We start from the raw sequence: 26234 nt of genomic DNA on the forward strand, positions 1-26234 counted from the left end.
GAACACAAGGTACGGTAAGCTTGTCGAGTTTGTTCCCTGCTATTTACATTTCTACCTACATAGTCAATAAAAAAAATCCTTTGTGATCATGTGATTTAAGGACTTATTATTATCAAATAAGATCTGCTTTTTTAATTTAAACGTGAGTGAAGCTGGAGAGTAGAGAATAAATGTCTCTCTCCTCCTGAGTTTCTTTTTGCCTTACTACAAGTCCGTGGGACCTGAATGTTCTTTTTTCCTCTGCTTTCACACTCTTTTATCTTTGTTTGAATAGCTTCTCTTTTCCACAGCTTTTTATTTCCCTGGTTGCTTTTCATACCTCATGTGCTTGCTTTGTCTGGCTTTGTGTGTCGAAACCAGCGGATATGAGACAGCGGGCTGGGTAACGGAGACGCCTCTGTCTGTCTGTCAGTCCCTGTGGTACATTAGCCGTCCCTTACCATGTATTATTGATTCCCTCTCTCTAATCACTGTCTCCAGTGTTCCAGATGAGCCTTTACTGCCAGCAGCGCCTACACTCCGAGGAGTTTATTGCAGCCGGAGTCCGGGGCTAAAGCAGAGCTCTGAGAGACTCTGCAGCAGCAACAACAACAACAACAACAGGTGAACTATCCTTAACTCATGTCCCTATGACACCTAAACGTTAACAGGAAATTCAATTTATCCTCATAAATGTTTTGATTAATGAGTCATGTTAACACTTGCCACCTCCATTGCTGAGATTCGAGATATACTCCAACATGGCAACATGTATCAGGGCTAAAAGAGTTAAACAATTCGCAGTATCAGGTTATTTCCATCTAAAACTTACTTTACTACACGTACTATAGCCTATATTTAGACTCAATTTACAACCAAAACAAATGTCAACCAGGTATCAAAACCAATCCAGTGCTCCAGATGTAGGAGCAAAGAAAGAAAAACCTGAAAAAGAAACACACCATTGCCAACCTGTATTTTTGCCGATGTGCTGTTCAGATGGATCGAAACTCGTGACCAAATAATAAAGAAATTTTAAAAATTGTATTTCAGGAACCAATCGAGTAAATTGTGAAGATACGTTTTAAAACAGTGGCACCATATTATTCCCATATTTTTCCACAACTAAAAGTCGAGCCATATAGATTTTTACAAGTGTAACTGGTTTCACAAGGATCATCTTTATCAGCCAGTATGATTATTAAAGTTTTATCTACACTCAAATATCCTTAATTGACCTTTAAAAAAAAAATCCTCTTACATTCAGGCTATAATTGAAGGATCGTTACAAATTCTTGTACACAGATAAACACACAAGCTCTTCTGCTCAGTGTCATTGTGAAACCTCTGGAGGTGTCTGGCTCTGGACCTGAAAGTGGCTTTTCAAAGAGCTTTTAGCCAACTTTTATGTGTTTGAGGGGTCGATATGATTAAAAAACATAAATCATAACATTGACCATTTAAAAAAAGTAATTGAAGCAGTATATTAACAGAGATTCAGTTGTGTACTGTTAATTGCTCTTTAAACGTTCAAGTAAAAGTCCTTTTTGTATTGAGTTTATGATGGAAATTGTGAAAAGGCTTATGACTTTTAGTGCTGTGCTATATGCCATACCGCTATTAAATATTTACATTGAGTTTCAATGAAGAGACAGCTGTAATGATGTCACGATCGCCTTGTGAAGGCCATGTGTGCATTTCTTTGCCTTTGACAGGGATAAAACAGATGCAGAGAGGTGCGAGATAAAGCCCGCGTTTTCTCGGCCCTTTCAACAATTCCGTCAGTGCTTGTTCTGTGATTCTGAACGACAGATTCCACACAGCGGGAAATCAATTACAGTCACACTAATATGGATCAGAGACCACTGGTGATCTGCATTTTTTTCCCTCTTCTTCTTTTTACCCAGAGTCTTGCAGAAACGCAGAGAAATCGTACTTTTTGAAAGAAACAACTACTTTTGTATGAATCTCTGCTGGGTGCATTTTTCACAGAGCAGAAATCTGCACACAACGGGGGTGTGCTGCATGTGGGAGGCAGTGGGACCCTGAAGGAACATCAGATTATATTATTTATTTTATATGTAAGAGGAGAAGAGTTTTAAAAGAGTGGGCCAATTAACGCATAGCATTACAGGGTCCTTCTGATGTAACTCTGACATCATCGCCCCCCAGCCCCACCCACCCAGCACTCAGAAAACATTTACATCACTGTGAGTCACACTGCACCATAAAGCTGGAGATCAATAGAGTGATGTCAGGAAAAATGACAAACTTGTTTCTAGGGCTATCCCGGACAAGGCAGGGGGGCCTCAGCCCACTAAATGTGCGTCATGATTACTGGATGAAAAGTTAAGAAATTAGTTTTATGGAAAAGTTAAACAGTAAACACAAACACTGTCTCTAACTGGTGGCATGCAGCCTACAGGCAAGGTCCAGGTACACATACATAAAACAAAGAGACCTCACTGCAGAGTGTTTCTGTCGGAGCATGTCGAAGGAGGATCGAACAACAAGAATCACCTGGTTCAGCTCTACAAAGAATTATGGTAATGCATAAAATGGTATATAAGCCCAATCCAGAGTTAGATAAGCTGTACTTATACAGGTCCAATGAAATGTCGTCATACATGTGTGTCTGTAGTGTCATTGGTACAATCTGCTTTTCATTATAATAAACACTACTCCGAGACAGACAATGCACTTAAGAGCTCTGAGATATTCACTAAATTGACGGGAAAAAATCCATCCTGCATTAAGAAACACAAATTGCTAATTGTCTTTTTGCTAATTAACTCTACAAGGCGTTAAAGCTGAACTCTTGACTGTGGGAGTTAAATCACCTATCCCATACAGAGTGCATCTCTCAATTTAATGTGAACTGGGACTGACCCGAAACCTTCGGCTGCTGCCTTGATAATCAATTTCCAAACAACAGAATTTGGATTCTTCACAAAATAAAAAATTGCTGCAAGTCGGCTCACCTATTACGTAGGGTTTTCAGCTGATTTTCCATATCGGTATTTGATATTAGATAGTGTAAAATTTCCTTTGGCATATCTCGCACTCAATTTTTTGGGAATCATCTTTACAAATTTCAGAGTTATTCTAGACGTTTGACTTTCAACATTATTTTTACTAATGTTGCAACTTGTAAGCCTGTCACATGATCGTCTAAGATTAAAAATTACCTTGTCTGAGAAAAGGCAATATCAATGTTCATATATAATGAATTATTTATCAATAATTTCTTATTACATGGGCTATTGCGATTTTCATATCTCCAAGCTTCATATATCTACATGGCAACATAGGAACTAATTTAATTTACATTTTGCTATTGTTCGAGCTAAAATCAATCTCGAGTGAGTGCGTCAGATTTCTGGAAACCTGCGCTGTGGTATTCAAGGCAGCTCAGGGTTAGTGCTTTCTTCACTCTTCTGCTCAAAGCACACATGGAGAAGTGTTTGTTCCCGTTGAACAACAAAAGGACAAAAATCTGAAAGGTTACATCGCTTCAGTGTAGTCCTTGACTTGATCAGGTTGCAATGAAGGCTCCCAGTTTACAAAAGGTGTGAAGGGAAAGATAAAGTGAAAAATAAAATGAAATGGAATGAAGGAGAAAATCAAACGGATGACAGGGGTTGAAGAGTTGATGTTGACTGAAGTGTTCCAATGTTTGATGAAAACACCTTGAAAAGCAAAAGGCTGCACGGTGATAGAGGAGGAGAGCGTCACAGCCCCCCCCCCCCCCCTCTCTGTGAGACGATGTGAAAAGATGAACGTAATAAACTCAGCCACAGCAAACGTCATGACTCCTGTTCGAGAGATGGAGTGATTGCTATTTTATATTTCCGACCTACAGAGCTGTTGAAGTTATGAAGGATTAATTTGTCTACAGTCCAAAGTTACAGTCTTTAGTTTGAAACTGTTTCTGTGTTTCCACTGATGGTGTTTACTTTCTGAGCTGAGGCACATGAAGGACATGAAGACGGAAGAGCGAAACCAATACAGGATTTCAGAACTGATCATAAAGTTTAATAAAAGGAAATATGTTTATACATGAGTTTTAACTATGTGTTCCTAATAAACTGGCACATGAGTGTGTATTTTACCACCATGCAAATTAACAGTATGAAAGCTTGAAACTCTACAAGCCAAATGAAAAGACCAAGGCAGATTAGCACATAATTACTTGAAATTATATTAATTTATCATCAGGGATTATGATATTAGAGAGATAATATTTGAAGACCCACAAACAGCAGTAGCTCGCTAATATTACATTTGCTAATCATCAAAGATTATAATATTAGTGAGCTAATATTTATAAAATCCAAAGACAATAATCAACAGGCTAGAATTATATCTGCTAATTATTAGGGATTATAGTATAATCTAGCTAAGATTATGTTACACACGACCAAAAGAACAAGCAGCAGATCAGCACATGATCATGCGATATTAACTAATCATCAGCTAGTATTATATCAGCTAGCTAATGTTGTATTAGCTAATTAGCTATGAGGTGTAGCTCTCACACAAATGAGTATTTTAAGTTAAAATGCTCATTTGTGTGCGAGCTACACCAACATTTTTAACAAACACCAATGTTTTAGCCACAAGCAACAAAACAACACCTCAAGTCTCCAAACACACACTGAACACAACCTGGATACACAACTTGCAAGTTAGCATGTTAGCACCAATATTAGCTCTTACCTCAGCTGAGTGATGGAAGTGGAGACAGGAAGGTTTGTGTTATTCCACATTATCCTCCACTGTGTCTCACTGACTGACTTTGTGTTCGCCTCAGTTATGGTAGTTTCCCAGCAGAGTTAGCTAGCTAACAGAAACTGCTCTGCCACCGAGAAGAGTCGATGAACTCTTCTTAGAGGAGTAACTCAGTTAAATCTGAACGTTCATACACAGCACATGTGTTTTTACATTCACTTTGACTGACACTTTCTAATGAAGCCGCTTTTTCCATCTCGAACAACATCCATTAAACCTTAGAAGAGGTAAGAAAGCTGCTCCTTGACACTTCGGGAACTCGCAGGAGAATTATCACGTTTGAAAGTTTTCCAGTTATCCAGTGACAGTGGTATTTACATAAACAGGTGCATCGTGAATTAGAAGTGCTCGTACCTGGTTTGACATGTTTTGAATGGTTGTAAGTACCAAATATCAACGTAATTATAAGCTACAGAGTACCGTGGCAACTTTAAAGTTCCAGCCACCATACTATACCATTAAAAGTTTGAGTGTGTGTCTTATTTCCTTTTTACAAAAAAACTATGTCAAAGCTGAGAGTACACACAAAATTAATTATGCAAACAGGAGAATGCTGGATATAGAATATATTAATATTCCAGCTCAAAGTAAACAGCAGGTGAGTCTCAAAAACACATACATTAAATATTAAATATTTCTTAAACTATTTTTGCTTTGATTTGGTTCAATAATAGTTGAATTGCAGTGAGTTGCTTTGCTGTTTGTAGAAGGTAAAGGCTGCATTTCTGAAAAAAATACATGCAAAAGGTAGTGTAGTGTATGAACATAGTGCATATGGTGTAAATATAATTAGTTAACTGGGACAGAAAATGTGACCTCCTCTGTGGAGGCTTTTAACCGGCTCCTGCACCAGCAAGGCTCCCTTCACACCAACAGGAGGCAGCCATTGTTAATGCTGGTAAATCCACCTGAAGGGTTTCTGTGATATCTAAAGTGTCATCGCCACAATCATCAGACTGGAATCAGATTCTTTGCTGGAGGCACTGGAGAGAGGGGATGCTGCTCGGGCTTCAGAGCGTGACTGACAGTATTTGTCATCCTCTTCTTACCTGTAACGGTTCCACTGCACCCCCGAACGCCACGGGAGATTCACCAGTCACAACTCCTCTCTCTCTGCTGCACACGAGACACTAATGAGAATTATTATTAGGCACCATTATTATAGAGAGTACCTTTAACTCAGTGTGTGTCGGTGTGTGTGTACTGTATATATCCTGGCCATCTTCAATAAAGTTGTGTCTTATCTTGTGTATAAAGATAAGAATAGCTGAATACCTTGTACTGATGAGTCACTTTGAACAGATATAGGCCATCTGAAGGTAAAAATAGATTATATTTATCATTCCCTCCCACTATCACGATGGTTAATTCACACGCTGCCATTCATTAATTTAATTACTCCATGGTCGAATGGGCTCGACCCATCTCAGGTGCCCTCAGCGTTTCTTATTATAGCGTGCGGGGGTCTAGCTCATCACTTGTATTTGTTCGGCAGCTCACCGAGACCCTCGGCCCTGACGCAATCTCACCTCATTAACATTTTAGGTGACGAGTTTGTCACGGCCTTAATTAACAATTCATGAGCACGGCTTATAGCTATATTAACATTTTACAGCCAATAAATCAGCTTTCCTAATCTAGAGTGTGTGTCTGCATGCACAGGCCTGTGTGTGTGTGTGTGTGGATGTGTGAGACGTCCGAAAGGGGGGGCTTTGGACATGTGTGGGTGGGTGTATTATTTATGTACATCCACAATAACAAGAAACGATATATTTACAAGACTGTAGCTGTATTGCTCAGTCTCCCCGTCTGCATCTGACCGTGACATTTGTTTGAACTTTCTATTAATCATATGTTCTGATCATGGCAATTTATTGAATCATACTCATGCCTCTTGCTCAGCAAATCAAGAAAAATCAAACCTGATGCAGAGGAGGTCGTTCACAGTGTTATGCCAATTAATAATCTAAAAAATGAGAAACCGCACACAAACGCACAAATTACCCTTGATTGAAAGGTCGAGTGCTATTTTCGATTAGTCGACTATAACAAAGCTACAAGGTAAAAGTTGGCCCCTGTCAAGTCTTTGCCTCTGGGATGCGAAATAAAGGAGCAAGAGAGAAAGAGAAAGGAGTGAAGAGATATCGAGTCGAGGGATAAATCTGAGATAATGGCGGAAGACAATCTGGTGGAGTCGATTCTCTGAGGCATCGTCACTTCTGCTTCCCTCACAGCAAACGCATATTCAGAATCCATTGAGAGTTGGTGTCACAGCATGTGATGAGATGTGGAGTCCTCAACTGCTTCAAGGTGCCATCATATTTTGTATGGCTATGGTATATATCCATGAAAGAAAAAGAATAAAGCATCCTCCCAACAGGAGTGTGATGTCTGGAGACTTGAATTTACAGCAGCTCAAAACACGTGTTGCAGCGAATGAACCATCTGACAAGTGTGATCAAAACAAAATGTCTCATATTCTCATTCTCATAAGGAGAGAAAAGTGAAATTGAGGTAACGATCCCACCACAGCATCCCCTTGACCCCCACTTTCAAAGAGCACCTGTGTAGGCTGTGTGTGCCGGCCCTGGCTCCCCCACTGAGTCGCCCAGTGTGAGTGCACCAGTATCACGTGTAGCGCACATGTTGCATAGCATGACAGCCAAATGAAGGTGAACGCTGCAGCACTGTCTACTCTTCCCGGGTGACACAAGAAGCCATTTTTAGCTTAGTACAGGTGTCTGTTTATTGTCATGAAGACCCAATCCCTGCAACATCCACAGTGGTGCTACATGGACACTGAGCTTAACCTGAATGGAATATGATCCACATGATGTGAGTCAGTTTTTCTCAGGATATATGTGTATATGGTGTAATGGATATGCAATACACCACAAATGCACAAAACTGGTGCTTTCATAGAAAAACCCGGCTTTTGTGTTGCCTCAGTATAGCAGCCTTCCACGGCCCACATCCATTCACAAGCACATGAATTATAACACACAGATCAAGGTGAGTGCTTCGGCGGGAGGATGCTGAATTTAAAGGATTCAAAGCAGCTGTGGTGAGGCTTGGCCTTGCAAAATGCATGTGTCTGTGACAGAGGCATATGCAGCAAATGATCCTCCCCAGGTTCAGTGCAGGCTATTCCAATTCCAATCAGTCCTCCAACTCCTGCAAAGTCCAAAACATCAGAAATCGATCCGAGGGAGGTGAAACCAGGGAAACATCCCTCAGATTGATGGCTGGAACCACGGTGTGTTTTTAAACCCAAAAAGATATGGGTTGCTTTCCTGCAGCCATGATTTATGTTGTCATGTATGAAGTTAATTGTGATTTTTGGGACATAGGTATTAGATGTTAGGTGTCATCAGGGCCCACCAGTCCATCTGAAGATGTAGAGCTGTGAGAGCAGAGGGTGATTCTCCCTAAAGTGGTGACAAACGGCTGTAAACGTTAATGGGCCTCGTAACAGAGACAATAAGATGGGAACAGATGATGATGATAATGATTTGATAATGTAATTCCAATTACACGCACAGTTATAAATAATGGCCGGTGAACTCAGAGCACAGATAATATACATAAGCGAAGCATGATGAGGGTTATACCGAAAAAGAGAAATCCAGTAATGAAATGTCCAACACTTTTAGAAAAAGGAATTGCCATGACTACAAGGTTTTCTTGTTGCTTTCTTTACTGCTGCTGTGCTGCCCTCTTCTGGAGAGTTCAGATAAAAGTCAAAACTATTCATCGTCCACAGGAAACCTATTAGAAACATTTGTCTCTGAACACACTGGGTTATCAAGGTTTGTTGAACATGTGAACGAAAAAGCAATGCGGTTATCAATAATCTCTCGATTGGATTGTGTAACTGCTGCTACTAATGACACGTCAGGTTTACCTTTTAATAAAAGATAAGATAAAGATAAAATCAATTCCCTGCAGACAGCTTTTCACACACATCACCTATCCCAGCATCCTTCACTGTGCGGGCCCATTAAAAAGCTGTATCTCTGTCTGGGAGATGGGGGAGGAAAGGTCTCTCGTGCATGTTTTTGTTTATATATCTTGTCTTCCTTTCACAGCATCCATACCTGTCCCCAGTCTGTCCTCTTTTTTTTTTTAAACCCATCATCTCCTCTGGCTTCTAGGGGAAACTGATTGAGGCACAGAGAACAACATGATTTGTGAGATGGCAGCAACCCTCCTCATGCTCCCACTTTGGCAAGAAACCAGTGACAAAGTATTCCTGCCTCTGCTGCTGTGAATTGAAGCTCTGGTGTAACTGATGTGTTGCTTTCTGTCTCAGACTCTGCAAACGTCTGGCCTCAACCCCCCTGGTCATCAACACCACTGCTGCACACACCTTTCAGGCTGCATTCAATAGACATGATCCTGTTATGGTTCATCAGTGAGGTGTTAATTAATGGCTGTTGGCTCACAAAGACTTCATCAACTTCTGCCCCAAATCCTCTCTGGTGGCAGCCTCCATTTAGTCTCTCAGATTAATTACTGTTTCCTGGCAAAGAGGAACTTAATTAAAGGAAAACCTTAGCACAGGCTGACACATCTATCAGACTTTAAATCTTTGGATGTTCTAGGGGGGGAGTTCTCTCCTCAGCTGAGGGTTTGGGAGGAGGGTGTAGGCCCTGAGCGTCATTCCACTGGAGCTGCAGTGACTGTGGACTTCCACAAACTTGAGGAGTTGCTGGAGTTGGAGCAGCCTCTGGGTCAGAGCGACTTTTTTGGGGGAGAACGTCGCGCATGATAATAACTGAGTAGCCTTCTTTTTTATTTTTATATGTTAGTTCTATTTATTCTCAGGTTGTCAGTATGAACCACCGACACGCAGAGATGGACTGGCGCTGGATAGTTTTCACACTGTTTTTAAACTTCCCCTCCACGCACGGGTCTCCCCCCTCCTATGACTTGTTCCACGGGTCTGCGTACACTGGAGCGGTGCACAGACACAGAAGCAGGTAAGGACGGTGTTTTATTTGAAATCCTCCTTTTGTTGGGAAACATATAAACTGTTGGTGTCAAAGTCAAGATCCAGTTTATCCCGTCAAATCCCGCTATCCCTTGTGGTGAGACCTGTGCGCTGCTGATGCACTTTTGGATCCGCCAAATAAAGGAAATGCGATATCTTCCAAACTTCTCTTTTATCGCAGTGGCCTCGCATCGCTTGAGATTTTAGCCTCTTATGGTCACAACATGTGGCCTGGTTTCCATTCAACGAGCCTGTATCAACCTGCGACTAAATTTGGCACCAGTTCGCCTTAGGTGATAAGATCCAGATAAACGCAGGAATGTCTCTGATCTCTCATTTACCAGAAACCGTTACTGCGTTTACAACAGAAAACATCATTGAATAGTGACACGCCCTTGCAGGAAAAGTGCAACAAAACCATATGGACCTCATTAGGATGAGTGTATTGTCAAATCACTAAGAAGTCCAGCCATTCTCTGTGGTTTCTGCACAGAGTTGGTCTTGAATATCTCTCTCACGGTTTCCCTGCCTCTCTCCTCAGGAACTGGTGCGCCTATGTGGTGCACAGGAACGTGAGCTGCGCCGTGCAGGGGAGTGTGGAGAGCTTCCAGGAGCCCGTGATGGCCCCCTGCCCAGCATACCAGCCCGGCTGCCAGCAACTAGTGACGTGAGCATCCGGGAAGGGGTCGAGGGTGCATGTTTTGGATGTATGAGACAGACAGATACAAAATGTTTCTCAGAGGGAGACCAGGAGGGAGGCATCTTCACAGCGACTGCATGAGAAACTAAATTGGCAGAAGTCAAATTGCACAGATTTGAGTATGATAGAAGAGCACAAAAACTAGGCCAACTAACAGGAACAGGAAGTGTAGCCCAAGTATGATGAGGTCTTTAGACTCCAAGGATCTGGAGTGGGTACTAGAGATGAGGTTTGGTTCGGGTTAAGATGAGACATTAGCTGCTTTCAGACCTTCTCCTGACTTGGTCTCCTGACATTCTCCAAAGGGGCTGTGAACGAGAACGCTGTTGAGAGTTTCTCCTGCCAGATCCTCTGGAGGATTTACTGCGAGCGAGAGATTGTGTTGATGACGTTTCTTCCACTCGACAGACGCAAAAAGGAAAAAAGCTGATGTCAAGAGACGTTGTGGTGATTAATTCTGACGTCTAGACATCTCGAGAGACTCCTGCTGTGTTCTTATACGTGGAAAGAAAATCTGTCTGTTCCCGATCGTGCCAACATTCTCCAGAGTTCATGTCTGAAAGCAACAATACTGATGGAGTAACACACCTAGATTCTACCTCTGCGCTTTGACATCTCATGCCAATTCTAGAACGATACCTGAAACTAGACGGGCACCCGCAGACCTCATACCTCCACCAATGCTTTCACCCTATCTCTAAAAGTTTCATGGAAATCGGTCGAGTAGTTAAGTAACAAACAGACAAAGTTATGGTTAAAGTTGATCAAGATTATATTCCTATTTGAAGATCCAACCACTGCAGCGACTCTAGATCGATCCATTGAGGCTGTATCTTAGTTGTTATATTTGCTAAAGACATGAGTATCTTCATGAGTATCAAATGATTACAAGCGAATCTGGATGCAACTGTAGCTGAACAGGACTGCTGACGCTGAAGCATTACCGTTAATGTTCATCATTATCATTTTACTCAGAGTGTTTATTTAGATTTAGGGCAGGGGTCAGATTTGAAACTTATACACTACAAAACCAGAATCTCTTTGGCTCCACACACCAAACATTTGACTAAGTATTTAGACGTCCAGAAGAGATCTGTCTCTGTCTCTCTGACTCTATATAGTTTTGTCTGGTGTTTGAATGTAAGTTATCATCATCTAATAGTTCCCAGCTGTTGATTCTTTATAAGTAGTTGTATGGCTCTCAATATAACAAATCAATGCCCTGTTGTAGCTTTGCTGCTTCCAATGCAGTCGATCTTTCTCAAATGTGCATATTTTAAAATGTGACAGCTTAATATATTCTGGATTTCACTTCCTTTCCTTTAACTGTAATAAAGTAATAAATCATCTTCTAGTAGCACACAGTTTGATTTAAGGCCTCATCTAAACCCAAAACCTTTGAGATGAACAAATCATTATATTCCTTAATAACGTCTTACTGTAAATGGGAGTTTAACAGTTGTCACACAATGTGTTGCAATGCAATAGATTTGACTTTGTGAGTCATTAATTGTGAAACGCAACGTTTTGTGGTTTTACTTTGTTATTCACTCACACAAACATATGCACAAGAGTCATGGTGATGTGGAAAGGATCCATGGAAACTGATCATTCTTAGATCACTGGAACTCATTTTCAAGTCTGTGTAAAGTCAGAAAAGCTGCCAGTGAGAACAGACATCTCAGGTTTTCCCATTTCTAAGTTATGACATCAAGTTTTGGCTTCATATTATCTCTTGTTGGGATTTAAGATCACGCTGTTGATTACAGCCAACAGAGTTTCATTGTCCCACAGGTTTTAAGTTTCCTTTTTTTCCCCCATATTTGTCAACTGTGTTATCAGTGAGCGCGACAGTTGGGAAAACGAGCAAAAGTGACTGTTTCAGATATCAACTCTCCAGATGTTCTGCATGACCCCTTGCCTTCGGGGAAATTATGTCATCTATTGTTTCTTTCCCAACTGTTTCCTTTGGCTTGAAAGTTTAGAAGTAAATGTGCTGTGAACAATAGATAGCTCAAAAACGATCAGAGCCCAGAAAGCAGAGGTTTTAGTGATTGCAATATAATACGTAGTTTTGGAACAGTTTCTCTTGAAAGGGCAAAAACAAAAAAATGTCCAAAAAGAAAGGAATAACACGGAAAACACTGGTCTGAGTTTGTGAACCCCATTTCAGGTTCATACTTTCTTATGATTTTGAAAAACAAAAGTTATTGATTACACTGCTTTGTTTTTTTCAGATACAAAACTCGGTTTCGACCCACGTACAAGATTGGCTACAAGACATTCACAGAGTTAGAGTGGAGATGCTGTCCTGGTTACCAAGGTCTGGACTGTAAAGATTTAAAACCGCCTCCAGATCGACAGAGAGCGCAGGGAACGCAGCCTTACCTCCCACCGAATCCTGGACTCACAGCCAGACACACTCAAAGTAAGACAGCTCCACTCAACACTGCTAAACCACTAAATTAAACCTGCTCATAGAAAACTTTTTTTGTGTTTATTTAAACAGTAATATTGTATTTGTGACTCCAGGGCCGGAGAGGAGAGAAACAGGGCACCATGAGACCAGGAATGGCGGGATAGATAAGGTGCGTCTTCTGGAAGGAGAAGTTCAGCGCCTCTCTCAGACAGTGCTGGGTCTCCAGTCTGCTCTGACAGGGTTGACCAGCAACCTCCGCACAGACCTGCAGGAAGACACAAAGAAGATGCTGGTAACACTTCTTAACAACATGCGTCCACCAGACAGCAATATGGCCGCAGGCACAGAGGAGAGTCCAGCAGTGCTCGATGGTCATCAGGCCGTCCGAGGAGGGATTGTTGGAGACAAGGCCATAGAAAAAATAGTTGCCCGGATGGATGATATCAACCATGACTTGAAAAGTAAGGATGACGCTTTGGAAGACCTGAGAGGAACCATGACAAGTCACGAGGGACAGATCCGCGTTCTTATGGATGCCTCGCAATCCCAGACTCCAGCCATAGCAGAGTTTGATGTTATACAGATCTACATCGATGGGAAAGTTGAGAAGCTGAAGAAGGAGCTGGACCAGAGTGTGGAGGAACAGATGGCCAAGCTCCAAAGCTCATGCAATGACAAGATCCAGACTCTGCAGAAGACCTGGGAAGAAAGCCACGACCAGGGTTTGGTCAACCTGAGCAAGCTGGTGGAAACTAAGGAGGCTGACCTGAGAAAGGAGATCCGAGAGTTACGTTTGGACATGGTTGCCGCCGATGGACCTATACGCACTCAAAGGCAGACAGACCCATCCAAAAAAGACGAGCATCCCAGTGACCACAAAGACCTGTGGCGTGAGATCGATCGCATTGCAGAGGCTCACCGCATCCTGAATGTCCGTATTGACAATGAGCTGGAGCACCTGTCTGCAGGTCCTCAGGAACTTGACAACGATTTCAGCTTCCAGATTGAGGAGCTGGAGGCACGTATAAATATCACAGAACAAAACGCAGAGACTCACTGCTTCTACATTGAGGAGAAGCTGACCCGTACAATTGGAGATGAAGTGGCTGCACTTCGAAAGCTTCTGGGTGAACGTCTGAACAGCATGGAGGACCAGTTCACAAACATGCTGGTGGAAATGAGCAACAATTCATTCCCAGGGATGTTTGGGGACTCCATGGATTCCGTACAGTCAGAAGTCAATAACAACAAGTTCCTCCTCCAAGGTTTGGATGATAAGATCAATGCTGTTGGAGAGTTGTGCTCTGCAGGATGCTCTAGCTCAGGAAGTACTGGCGACGCAGGGAGTTCCTCACCTGCACCTAAAGGCCTAGAAAACATTTTAAAGGACCTGATCCGGTATAGGAATGACTTGGACATTCTTCACTCAAATGTCAGTGCCAACAAAGACAAGGTCAAGCACCTGGAGGACATTGTTCAAAGGCAGTCGGTCGAGAATGAAAGACGTGCCAAGACGATGGACGATTTCCAAAAAGGACTAGTTAATCTACAAGATAATGTGCTCGGCCTGGCTGGTGCAGTGAAAGGATTAAGTGACTCCTTGAGCAAATACCACCTAGATATGTACAAACTAAACTCAACATGCTGCCACGCGGAGCCGAGTGGCACTGGGAGTACAGCTGGGGACAACTGGGCGTCAGTCCCCGCGGTAACCAGTGATCACACAGACGACACCAGACGTCAGGTGGAGGAGCTGAATAGCAGGCTTGTTTCGCTAAGTGAGAAGGTGTCATCTGAACTGAGTCAGTGTAAACACAACACACAGGGCCTCTCTGATGGCATGTCTACTGTGGACGGACGAGTGACCAGACTTGAAACGGTGTGTGGGAGGCTGGACGGGGTTTCTGCGAACATCAAAGAGCTGAAGGACGGGCTGGAGCGGCACGTCGGGGGTCTGCAGGATGGCGTGAACAGGATGAACGTCACCTGCAGGAGTCACGGCGCAGACATCGTCGCCCTGCAGAACTCCCTGCAGAAGTTCCAGGCCCAGCTGTCAAGCATGGCCAAGCATGTTTTGAAAGACATCGCTGCCAAGGAGCCAGGTGAGTTTGTGGTTTGATGAGACTCTGATGATGGCATGTTTTTGTGTCTTTAAAAAAATAAGTCTTCACGGGACCTCTCAGACTTTCATTTAGATAAACACAGTCAGTGTGAGGTCATATTTAAAGATATTGGCATTTGATAGCTTGACATCCATCCATCAATTGTCTGGACTTCTTATCCTTTGAGGGTCGTGGGGGCAGAAGCCAATTGATTGCAGACATTGGAACCCATATTAAGAAGCTTCTGGCTGTGGTGTTGTTAGCTGTGTCATCCAAAGATGTTGGAAGGCAAAGGTGTTTATAGCTTTCTTTTGGTCGACTTTTACTTTACCCCTGGTTTTGTCCGTCTGTGCTTTAACTTCTGGGACAAGTGACAAAGGAAAAATACACTGATAGCCAGTCAGCTGATTTTCCTTCTAATGTTTATAATAGTAATGGATTATGATTATTCATTGCCGTTAGCTACGTAATGTGAATAAAACTTTAATACAATACCTCATCTATGTTGTGGCTGAGCAACGTCAGGTCCCACTCTGCTTCTCCACTTGATCAAACTAGGCCTTTTGTTACTGTTTAGTTTGAGAAACCCCTCGCGGCCGAAATTACATATCTTGTGTAGAATAAAAAGTCCATCGGTTATATCATCTTAAATGGATTTCCACATTAGCAAAGTCAAACACTGAAAGGCAAGAAGTGGGACAAACCAACAATCTTTTTTCAGCTTCTCCGTCATAACTTTCAATTCATCCGTTGTGATTAACATCTGTGTAAACACAAACTGCTCCCGAAGATAATCCCCCATATAATGCATTCTGCTCGCTTGGTTTACATGGAGGCCTGGAACGGAAGGATCAGATCCCATGAATGGCCACAGGGTATTTCCCGGAGTGGGAGGACACAAGTTCACTGGGCCTCCTTTTGCTTGCCTTGAATCTGTCATTCAATATATCCCGGCACCGAGAGGCAGAGGCCCACATTGGAAACTTCCTGTGACTTAGATTCATGTTGTCCTAAGAATTCCTCAGTTTTAATGTAAGGAATGGGACAGGTAAACCGAATCTTACATTTGCACATTCCACGCTCTGCTTATATTGCCGTCCCAGCCCCTCATAACCATTACTGATAATTTACATGCACTATTGCGTGTGTCATTGCTCCCTGGTGTAAATACCCGCCTATTCCCTTTATGAACATGTTGTGTTGTGAGGTCCTCTGTTTTGCACCGTGATGTTGCTTTAATGCCGATACCACAAAACTGCAGACCTCAACCCTCAGCGCACACAAAAACACGCAGCCTCATACACAATACACCTCCCTCCCTCCCCTCCGTCTCCGACACATGTACAAATGCCAGCCTCCAGAGATTCCCGTAGGGTGACCTCAGCCTGATGCGTGGAGTCTGGTCCTCATTAAGGGCCCTGACTCACTGCTGGAGCCAGTCTTGATGGAGAGGGGAGAAGCAGGCCTCCACACCCAAGACCAGATGCTTCGACTACCCTCAGCTGTGATGTCATGACTGGGGCCCCATCACTTGGTGCCTCCCTTTCTTTAACTGCCAAACAATGGTGGGGTAGGGACCTGAGGAGAACGGGAAGGTGGATGCATTAATGGTCGGGGTGTGGTGAGGCGGGAGTCCGTGAAGGCATTTTGTATTCCATTGCGGTCGTTGCCAAATATGGCCTGTTCCAAACTGTGATGTTCGATTTCATTACCGTACATGGAACATTATACAGCACCCCTGCCCGGCATTAACTCAGGCAGAGCTCTGCGTACTGCAGCAGGATTGTGAAAGATATTTGTGTGTGATCTCACTTCATGAGTGTTGTTTGTGTAATACTAGTTTATCTTCTTCTTTATCTAGTATTCCAAGGAAAAGTCTGACATTTTGGGAAATGTGCTTATTTATTTATGCTTGATAGCAGAAGCTACTCCCTGGCTAACTTAGCTTAGCATTAGACTGGAAACAGGCGGGGGCTAACTAAATAACACATTATATCTTGGTTGTTCGATCTGTACAAAGGGTCAAACTGACAATCCCTGTTTTACAGACAACTTTTTAAGCAGGAACATTTGGCAGGCAACTGATATGACACAAAACCCCCCCGATAGAATCTGTAATTTTCACACCATGCACTATGTGTTAATTTGTTACCTTAAATGGAGGCAGGCTTTCTATATCTGCTTTTTCCTGTCTTTGCAGATTACTGGTCGTAACTATTTACAGCTCAGACATGAACCCGACAGAGGTTTGCTTTTTTCTCTCAGTTAGATGAGAAGATGATAGCACTTTAATGCCTCGATGGTAAATCAAAAGCTAGAAATAGAAATAGTTCATAATGTGAAGCAGAGTTTGGTACTGATAGGAATAATTAATACCAAACTTATTGGTAAAATAAAAACACTTGGACATATATCAAAAAAGATAAGAACTGCCTAAAATGACAGAATCCATCTCAGTTCAGAACTTATTTGACTTTTTAGTCTGGCACATGTTCCATCCACTAACATGGAGGAGGCAGCGTTGATTAACTTTACTGCAGCCAGCCACCAGGGGGCAATCCAGATGATTTGGCTTCACTTTTGGGGAGCGGTCATTTCGTCTTTCTTTACATACGCTCTATGCTTTTGGCAGATCAGGCTAATTGTTTCCAGACTTTGTGCTAAGCTAAGTTAGCCAGTTGCTGGTGATACCCCCCTATATTAACCATTCAGATCTCAGCCTGGTATCGATGCTTCTCTTGGCAAGAGAGCGGACGTTCATAATTCCCAAACTGCCAAATTCTCCTATAACAGCAAATATCATGTGATCTCACTTTGTGCCCATATAGTCGAAAACCTTGAATCTCACAAGAGAGGGAGTCGAGCTGTGCGGTCAAAGATTTTTTACGTTTTGGAAAAGAGAGAATTAGAGATAAAATGTCCATGAGAAATCCCAGTTCTTTGGGTGTGGTGGAGTTTGAGAGCCTCCTGAACTGTTTCCTCTCGGCGCCTGAGCTCATGTTCTCCACACGGTCATATGAAGACCCCGAGGAGGAGGCTGCGAACAGATGAGGTGTTGTAACAACATAACTGAAAGATTAACCCGAATAGCTCGGCCCTGAGTCAATGGGACTGCTGAATGGAGCTGCGTGACTTCAGCTGGCATCGCTTCGCCCTCCATCGGCAGCTGCTGGGTTTAAGAGGAGAACCACGAAACCCTTGTGTGTTTGTCTCCTGCCGTCCGGTGAGAGTTTGGAGAGTTCAGTGGCTCTGTCAAAGTCCAACTTTCAAGCATGTTGTCAATAATGTCTTAGAGTAAGTGGATATATGGAAATCTTGAGCATGGCCTTCCTCATGCAGCCGGTGACTAATCACTTTTTCTGAATTTTCTCATTCGATTCTCAAGCTGTTTTTTTTTCTACTCCTCCTTTTTTTTATTTTGGAGATGATCCCAGACCGGCTCAAATCACTTCCCTGTTGTTTCCTTCTCTCTCTCTCTCTCTCGCCATCTCGCTCTCTCTCCTATCTCTCAATTGCTCTCTCCTCACTCCCTCGTCGCTCTCTCCTTCTGTTCAGTTCTTTCCTTCCAATTTGTCCTTCGGAGAATGCCAGAGGACTTCTCCTTCTCCTCTTCCTCCGCCCCGTCCTGGGAGTACGTATCGACAGAACGGGCCAGCTGATGTACACACACACCAACACACACACACACACACACACACACACACACACACACACATAAATACAATAAAAGGCAGTTTTGTTAAAGCCGGGGATAATATACATTCTTTGATTCCATGGATCAATGCTTTGCAATTGATCACTGTGGCTGTATATCGGGGAGACAGGGAGCGAGATGAACTGTCTGCAGTGATGAGGGAGTACAAGAAAAACAACACATCAAAGGACTCCTTTGAAGTTGGAGGGTGTCTGCTGGGAAAGAAAGGAAAATTGTGTTCGACACTGCCACACACACACACACACACACACACAGAGTATATATTTAGTCAGCCCTAGATTTTTGAGGGGGCGCTCCAGCTTCCCCGGAGACCCTTTCCGAAGCTGCCAGGGTTGAGGTGTTTCCATCCCTGACCCGAGGAACCCATCTGTAAGTCTTCAGGAGGAGAATGGAGCCAGAGACACAATGGGAGTTCCTGAGGTCTGCCATGCACTGCACCATTTAAACCTCCCATCATTAATTCCACTGGAGAAAAATGGGGTGGAGGGTGAAATTGTGTCCATGTGCATCTCGAAAAAAGGGAGAACTATGTGTGATGCATTATTGTGTGTGTGTGTGTGTGTGCGATTGTGCGTGCTCCACACCCTTGACACTAGTTTCCAATGGCGTGATCGACATGTCTGCTGCAATATTCCTTTCGGCTTTCTCACACTTCCTCACACTCACGTTCTGTCACCTCAATCTGTGGAGGCACCGGTGACTAAACCCGTCCCCCCCCCCCCCCGTCCCCCTGCAGCGTCTCGATCTGCTCGCGAGCGATAACATCTGGTTTTGGTGAGTCTCTTGGTTGCACCAGCTCCCCTTGTGTGTGCGTGCGCAGCCTTCCTGTGTGTTTTTGTGACTTTGCGGTTGCCCCCTTAGTGAGACCGTGGAGTGAGACACAGGCGGAGAGCTCATGGGAAATATGCACTCAGGCAACCGGCATCCTGAAGGAGGCAAAGGGAGGAAATGAGGAAAGAGATTTCTGATTATCTCAGTACAACGTGATTGCTGGGTTTAATTTGTTTTTGATTATCTGTGTGGTTCCTGAGTAGCTTGTGGTATCACTCGCAGTAAGACCAAGGAATTCTGTGGATGATGTTTTATTTGATAAAAGCACGGTGTCTGATTACTTTCATAATCCGGAGTAACAAGCAGACAAATGTAATTAGATTACTTCCAGTAACTTGCTTGATCATTTTGCCTCAGTGCACGACTGGATGTTACTTTCAGGATGTGTTGTTGGCTCTGTCAGAAACTAAAGTCATTTTAGTTTAATTTTGACTTCGGAAATAGTTGCGGGACAAAATTAACTGAGTAGCTGAAGTAAAACATGTTTGTGTGAAACATTTTGTTTACAATTTGTTTTTTCCACCAAAATGGCTGCAAAGCTTCAAGGTCATCGAAGGTAATAAATGTGTTGCCCTCACACACTGTATATACAGATGGAAGACATGACACAACATGACACGCGTGAGGGATCCGTCTCCCAGGACGGGAGATTTGATTAGAAGAAAAAGTTTGTAACAATGGAAAAGTGTGTCAATGTTTAAGGTATTTAGAAAATGTCTGAAATGAAAGAAGCCGCAATAACAAATTAATTGAGGTGTTATTGCCAGTAAGGGTAGAATATGTGAGGAGGTGTATTGTAAAACAAGCAGTCTTGTTGTAATCACAGTCCAGGATCAGGACTTTGCTGAGAATTGAACATGTGTCTGTGTCTAAATTCTTTATCTAATAGTCACCATGCTTGTTTCCCTGCAGCACCTTCGTGGTTGTTTGTGTTCTCCCAGAGTTTCCCCAAAGCCTTTTCAGCCAAATCTTAACTGTACAACCATTCGCAATAAGTGGCAATTTCCTTAATGTGAGTGTCTGTGCCTGAACGGCGTCTCTATAATCCTGTTAGACAGTCTCTCCACTTATGCCCAACCTCACCCACAAGGTTGTAGTGGCTCTGCCCAGAGCAACACGAGAGTCGTTTCCACCCATCACTGGATCTTAAGTGCAGCGTGACACAGATCCGTCCGACACCTGGTTGTCAAACACATCTTGATTTGTCTGTGGGACTCTCTCTCTCTCTCTCTCTCAGCGCCTCTACTCTGACCTCAGGCTGCAGCCGTGTCTGTGCACTCGGGGGGGCCCGGGCAGGCAGCCAGCTGCTTTCCGTTCAGATGGTTCTCGTTGCCGAAAAACTCACACCCACTCCGCCTGCTCAGCTTTTACGAAGGGTAATAATGGTACCAGCTGAAAAAAACAAAAACAGCTCAGCAGTGCAGAGTACGCCAGGTCTGATTTGGGCCGTTATCAGAGTGGACGTCGCTAAGGAGAATTCACAAGAGTACGGAGGGATGCGGTCTGACTCTGCGAGAGGAAGTGGGAGTTGTAAACAAAAAGTTTACTGGAGGCTTGTGCGATTACAGTTAGAACATTTTCTATAACTTTCATTTGGGTTGAGAGAAGCTTTTTATCCTGGATGATCATACGGTGAGGAAGTGAATCATAAATCGATGTATTTATAATCAGGCTGCTGTTTCTTGTTTTTGTCCTCCACTTTTCTAGGAATGACCTTACGACCGGAGAGGCCCGTTTCTCTGCCAGACACCACTCAGACCAGAACCAGAATAAAACAAATCCAGATCCCTATAATCTTCCCGCCGCCGCCGTCCAGCCCGAGGCAACCGTACAACCACGGCCAGCCGGCGCAGCCCAACACGCGCACCATCCGGATCAGCTCCCCGAACCAGCCGTCCAGCCCCCCCCAGCCGGGCCACCACAACGTGCCTCTGGTTCCCGTCCGGCCCGTTGTGGAGACGGGCGAGGCGGGACCACCCGGGTACAGCCGCAGGGTGACTGTGCGGAGGGGCTCGGAGCAGTCGTCTGACCTGCCACTCAAAGTGTTTGCTGGACGTCCAGGTGAGCAGAGCTAACGTTCACACTGACCTTTAGTGTTTCTACACTGAATCCACTCTGCAGCTGGGGAGACTAGTCTGTGTGAAACCTGCACTGAGCCCGGTTTGATTTTTCCCCTGTTTGGATTCATGTCACTGAACTGGATTTGGCAATGTTTGAAATTATAGCCTACAAATTACAGTGCAAATACCAACATGATACTGAAATACATCTGTTTGGATTGTCACAGGGATCCTGCACATGGTCCAAACACTGTCCACACTGGCCCTCAGCATTTTAACATTTCAGTTTTATATGTAGTTATCAAGTCCAGAGGTTTATCCACCTTCATGATTTGTTTCCAATCACAACAATAATGGACATTATAATAAAAGAACATAATTTGTAAAAAAACATATCATTTCCTTTAGCCATTTTTGCCACACGGTAACTAATAAAGATTTCTGCATACTACTCACATCAAACGCAGGACTGGGCAGTAACTGAGTAAATATCAGTGCCACAAAATTCTTATTTTGATTCACAGAATCCAGATCATGGTCCAGAGCTGCATCAGGTTTCCCCTTCTCACAGATATAAGCACTTTCACATATTTCATAAAGCTTCCTGTGTTATTTCTTCACAAATTCACAAACTAGTTGAAAAAACGCTGGATCTGACAAAGCGAAAGAAAGTGAAAATAAGGTGAAAGGTGGAAAATTAAGTCCTGGATCGGCTTCCTTAATTTGATTCACTCCAGAAGCGAGTGACTTCTTCCTTGGCTCATACCGCACCCGTCCACCAAGTTTCAATAAAACTGGTTCAGTAGTTTTTGTGTAATCCTGCCGACAGATAAACTGGAGAAAATTACTGCTCTTGTGTATGTGTCCCGGTAAAGTTCCTCAGTGACTATTTCATTCATTCCTCGTTTGTGTGATGAATGTCGATCATGTATCATCGCTGCAGTGACAAGAAGATGATTTTATGGCGCTCTCTCTCTCTCTCTCTCTCTCTCTCTCTCTCTCTCTCTGTTTTTATGACAACACATCTGGCGTTGTATCAGACTGAGCCATCGTTGCCACATGTGTTCATGGTCAATATTCATCTTGTCATCTGAACTCGTCAGGAACCTGTTTCTGTTTTCTCCCTTTTCACACATGGAAGCCATAACGAGGGATTAACTATCTGTGTACTTTGGGTATTTTTGTCATGTACACATAAGAATTCTTGACTAAAAGGCCTTTTAACCACGGCCAGCTCCCATTGGACGGATGAGACAATAGAGCGTCGCAGATTTAGCTCTGGATTGAATTATCTGGACTTCTTCGGCTGAGGGATGATTAGGGAAAACAACAAACAGCAAAATATGCTTTGTTACAGTTTTCACATGAGCTCGGTTTGAGACGTCAGCTGTTACTGGTCACTGAGTGTGGGAGAGGAAGCCCTGTATGTTCCTCTGAGTCCGAGACGTGATTCCTAAAAATCTTCAGGCTTAAGTTTAGAGTCATGAAATGTGGTTTTATTCATCCTTGAAAATGTAGATGCATGTTCTCACATCATCTTTTTTCGAGGGCTGGATCATGACCCAAGGAAAGCCCATTGACTTTTTTCACCTTCTTCAACAAAGAGACAAAGGGAATTAACCTTGAGTGAGGTCTGCGCTCTCTCTCTCTCTCTCTCCGATCACCGTTCTACTTTCTACTATTTCACCCATGTCCGTTTGTTTGTTGGTTTGATTCTAAGCAACTTTATGCAAAAGAGTACGTGATGGATTATCCCAAAACTCGATGGAAGGATGTGGTACGAGTCAGGAAAGAACCCATTAAAGTTCTTAACATTTTTGCTTATTTCTCAGAGAATTATGTGTGAATCTTAAAGGGAAAAAATTGAATTTATGGGGTTTGGTATCAATGAGTGTGTGCAGTTTTGTGCGAACCCTAATAAAAATCTGGCCCTAGTGGTTATAAATGTGGTTTCATAAGGGTGTAGGTTTTTTCAGCTGTGGCACATTAACCAATGGGGCTAGAAGCATGTAACTAAACCACCAATGTGTAGCTGAGAAGTGTAATGTGGCCTCGGCTTTAAGGCTTGTTTAATTTAACAGGACTGTTGAGGCTTGGCCGAGGTATGTGCTCTACTGAGCTGCATTCTAACAGCAACCATGCAGGTTTGAGCCCATTTGGAGGCTCAGAGGAAAGTGTGATCACCGGAATCTGCTGGAAATAAAAATCAAGCTGATTCCAGAAGACACTTTTAATGCAGTTTATTATAACCTGCTGTGTAACCCATGGTGTTTTGCAATGATTTTCACATGGAAAACCAAACATGATTCTGATTCCTCACGCAGGTTATCCTCCTGTGCAGCCGGTGTCCTTCCAGCCTCAGTCAACCAGCCACCAAGGTACAGCACTGCAGCCGCTTATTATCAGGTTACACATCATGCAACTGAAGTGTAGAAAAAAACAAACTGGAAAAAAACTGGAAAAGCTGAGAATAATTAGCAGCTTTAGATTTGCAGGGGAGTGGAAAGTGGATGTGTTTAGTTTAAGGACGTGTGGGCGGAGTGTGGGAGGCTTCAGCTCGTCTGCTGTCACTCAGCAGAGAGTCACCCCCCCCCCCCCGGGCCGAAGGGCAAATGTTACACTTGGTGATGATGAAGGAAACTGTGTTATTGAAAAGGATAACGGCTGCAGCAGCTGAAACAAGGATCTTTAGTTGTTTTTTTCTCCTTTCAGCCACAAACACTGAATCGTATTCATTTGATTCAGGCAGCCAGAGACTTGCATGAATGAAGCAGCTCTAAATATAAAGGTGTCGCCTCACAGCCCTGACAGAAGAAATTAACACCTTCTTCTCTTGTGTCGTGTTCTAGTTCCTGTGGCGGCGAAGGTGCCGTGGAACCCACTGCAACAAGCTCCAGTTGCATCACCAGGTAAAACCCGCCTGAAAATCATCTCTCTGCATAGATAGAGATAAAACAGATACCATTTATAGAAAGGTTCATATTTGGTTAAATTACTTGGAGGATGAAGCAGTAATTCATCTCTGAAGTGAGACACTGACTTGTGTGTTTTCTTTCAGTTTCTTTCGACAACAGCGCCTTCGCGGATCCCTTCTCCTTCTCCGCCGGCCTCACCCAGCAGCCGTTCTCTGGAGACTTTGGCATCATTCGTTTTAACAGGGTTCTGGTCAATGATGGTGGACACTACAACCCCAACACAGGTAGAGGCTCACACAGACACACACAGTCAAACACACACACACACACACACACACACACACACACACACACACACACACACACACACACACACACACACACACACACACACACACACACACACACACAAACACTGACAAACACCTGGTTCTTCAGATGAACTTCAGTTACACCTAAACAAATCCAATTTTTATTAAATCCATTTATTTCAGTTTAATGATATTGCCTATTATCTTGTAAGTGGAGATTTAAGCTGAACTAAACAATGTTTTATATAAAACACACTGAATCAGCTCCCCCCCTCCCCCGAGCCCCATGGAGCATTTTAGCTTCTCTCAGTTCGTTGTTTTGGTTATTAAGCTTCACCAGAAAATGCATCTTTGACCAGAGACACGACTTCAAATGAATGTTGATGTTGCTCAGTTTGGATGCTGTGTAAGCCAAAAGAAAATGTGCAGCCACTTTACTTTAAAATGTATTTTGTAATTAAGCAATTTCTCAACAACATAATCTAAAACCATATCTAAATTGATGCCTTTTAAAAATGTGTAATTGAAATTTCAAAATAAAATCACACAAGGAGAACAGTTTTGTGGTTTGACGTCTAGGAGCCATTTTCTTTACCTTCTCATTCCTCTGACTTCAGCCTTTTATCATGTTTGTCTGACAACTCATTAACTCCATCATGGTTCCTCCTTCCACAGGCCTCTTCACTGCACCAGTGGACGGTCGATACCTGATCTCAGGCCTGCTGACAGCCAAGCAGGGCGACCACGTAGAAGCCGTCCTGTCCGTGTCCAACCGCAGCGTCCAGAAGCTCCGGAGCTCAGCAGCGCCTCCAGCAGGTCAACACCGGGACTCAGCCGGCGGATCCTGCGGCTGCGGCGGCTCGGTGTCCTTCAGTCTCATCCTGCCCCTGAGGAAAGGAGACCGGGTGGGTCTGGTCAGGACTGGAGGTCAGCTGGCCACCACAGAGGCCAGGGAGATCCTGTCCTCCTACAGCGCCCTCTACCTGTACGCACAGCAGGCGCAACGATAGCTGCAGCTCACGGACACAGAGAGCAAGGACTCTTTTGCTCCCTGAGGGTCGGACTGGAGGAGATGTTGACTAGAGGCAGTTCTCACTGACTTGCTGTGATGCAGCCACAGCGTGATGATTATAAATCCAGTTAAACGAGTCATTACGTCGCCTTTTGTAAACCATTTGCCTTAAAATACCTGAATATGAGAAGTAGGATTTGCTCCTAATATATTTGATTATCAACTTGTTTATTTTGTAGCTATTGTGAATGTCTTGTATAAAAGTCTTTATAAATTAACATTAAAATTCCTAAAATGAAATATGTATCGTAACGAAACCATCTCAGAGACTCGGGTCAACATATCAGTGGGATGGGATATTGCTGGTTGGGCAATAAACTTTGATAAAGCACAGTTTAGCATGAGA

At 43.4% G+C, this 26234-nt stretch overlaps 1 protein-coding gene across 1 annotated transcript; it reads left to right on the forward strand.

Annotated features, from left to right (window-relative positions):
* The first annotated feature begins 9507 nt into the window (after positions 1-9507).
* emilin2a (elastin microfibril interfacer 2a) lies at positions 9508-26171 on the forward strand. Its single transcript, XM_061084442.1, has 9 exons — positions 9508-9752; positions 10305-10430; positions 12701-12891; positions 12996-14984; positions 21238-21591; positions 23915-23968; positions 24440-24499; positions 24649-24789; positions 25492-26171. Exons 1-9 carry the CDS (start codon positions 9607-9609, stop codon positions 25824-25826), a joined length of 3396 nt encoding a protein of 1131 aa, XP_060940425.1. The 5' UTR covers positions 9508-9606; the 3' UTR covers positions 25827-26171.
* Positions 26172-26234: the final 63 nt, after the last annotated feature.

This window comes from Limanda limanda, chromosome 13, assembly GCF_963576545.1.
Source record: "Limanda limanda chromosome 13, fLimLim1.1, whole genome shotgun sequence".
NCBI classification, from domain to species: Eukaryota; Metazoa; Chordata; class Actinopteri; order Pleuronectiformes; family Pleuronectidae; genus Limanda; species Limanda limanda.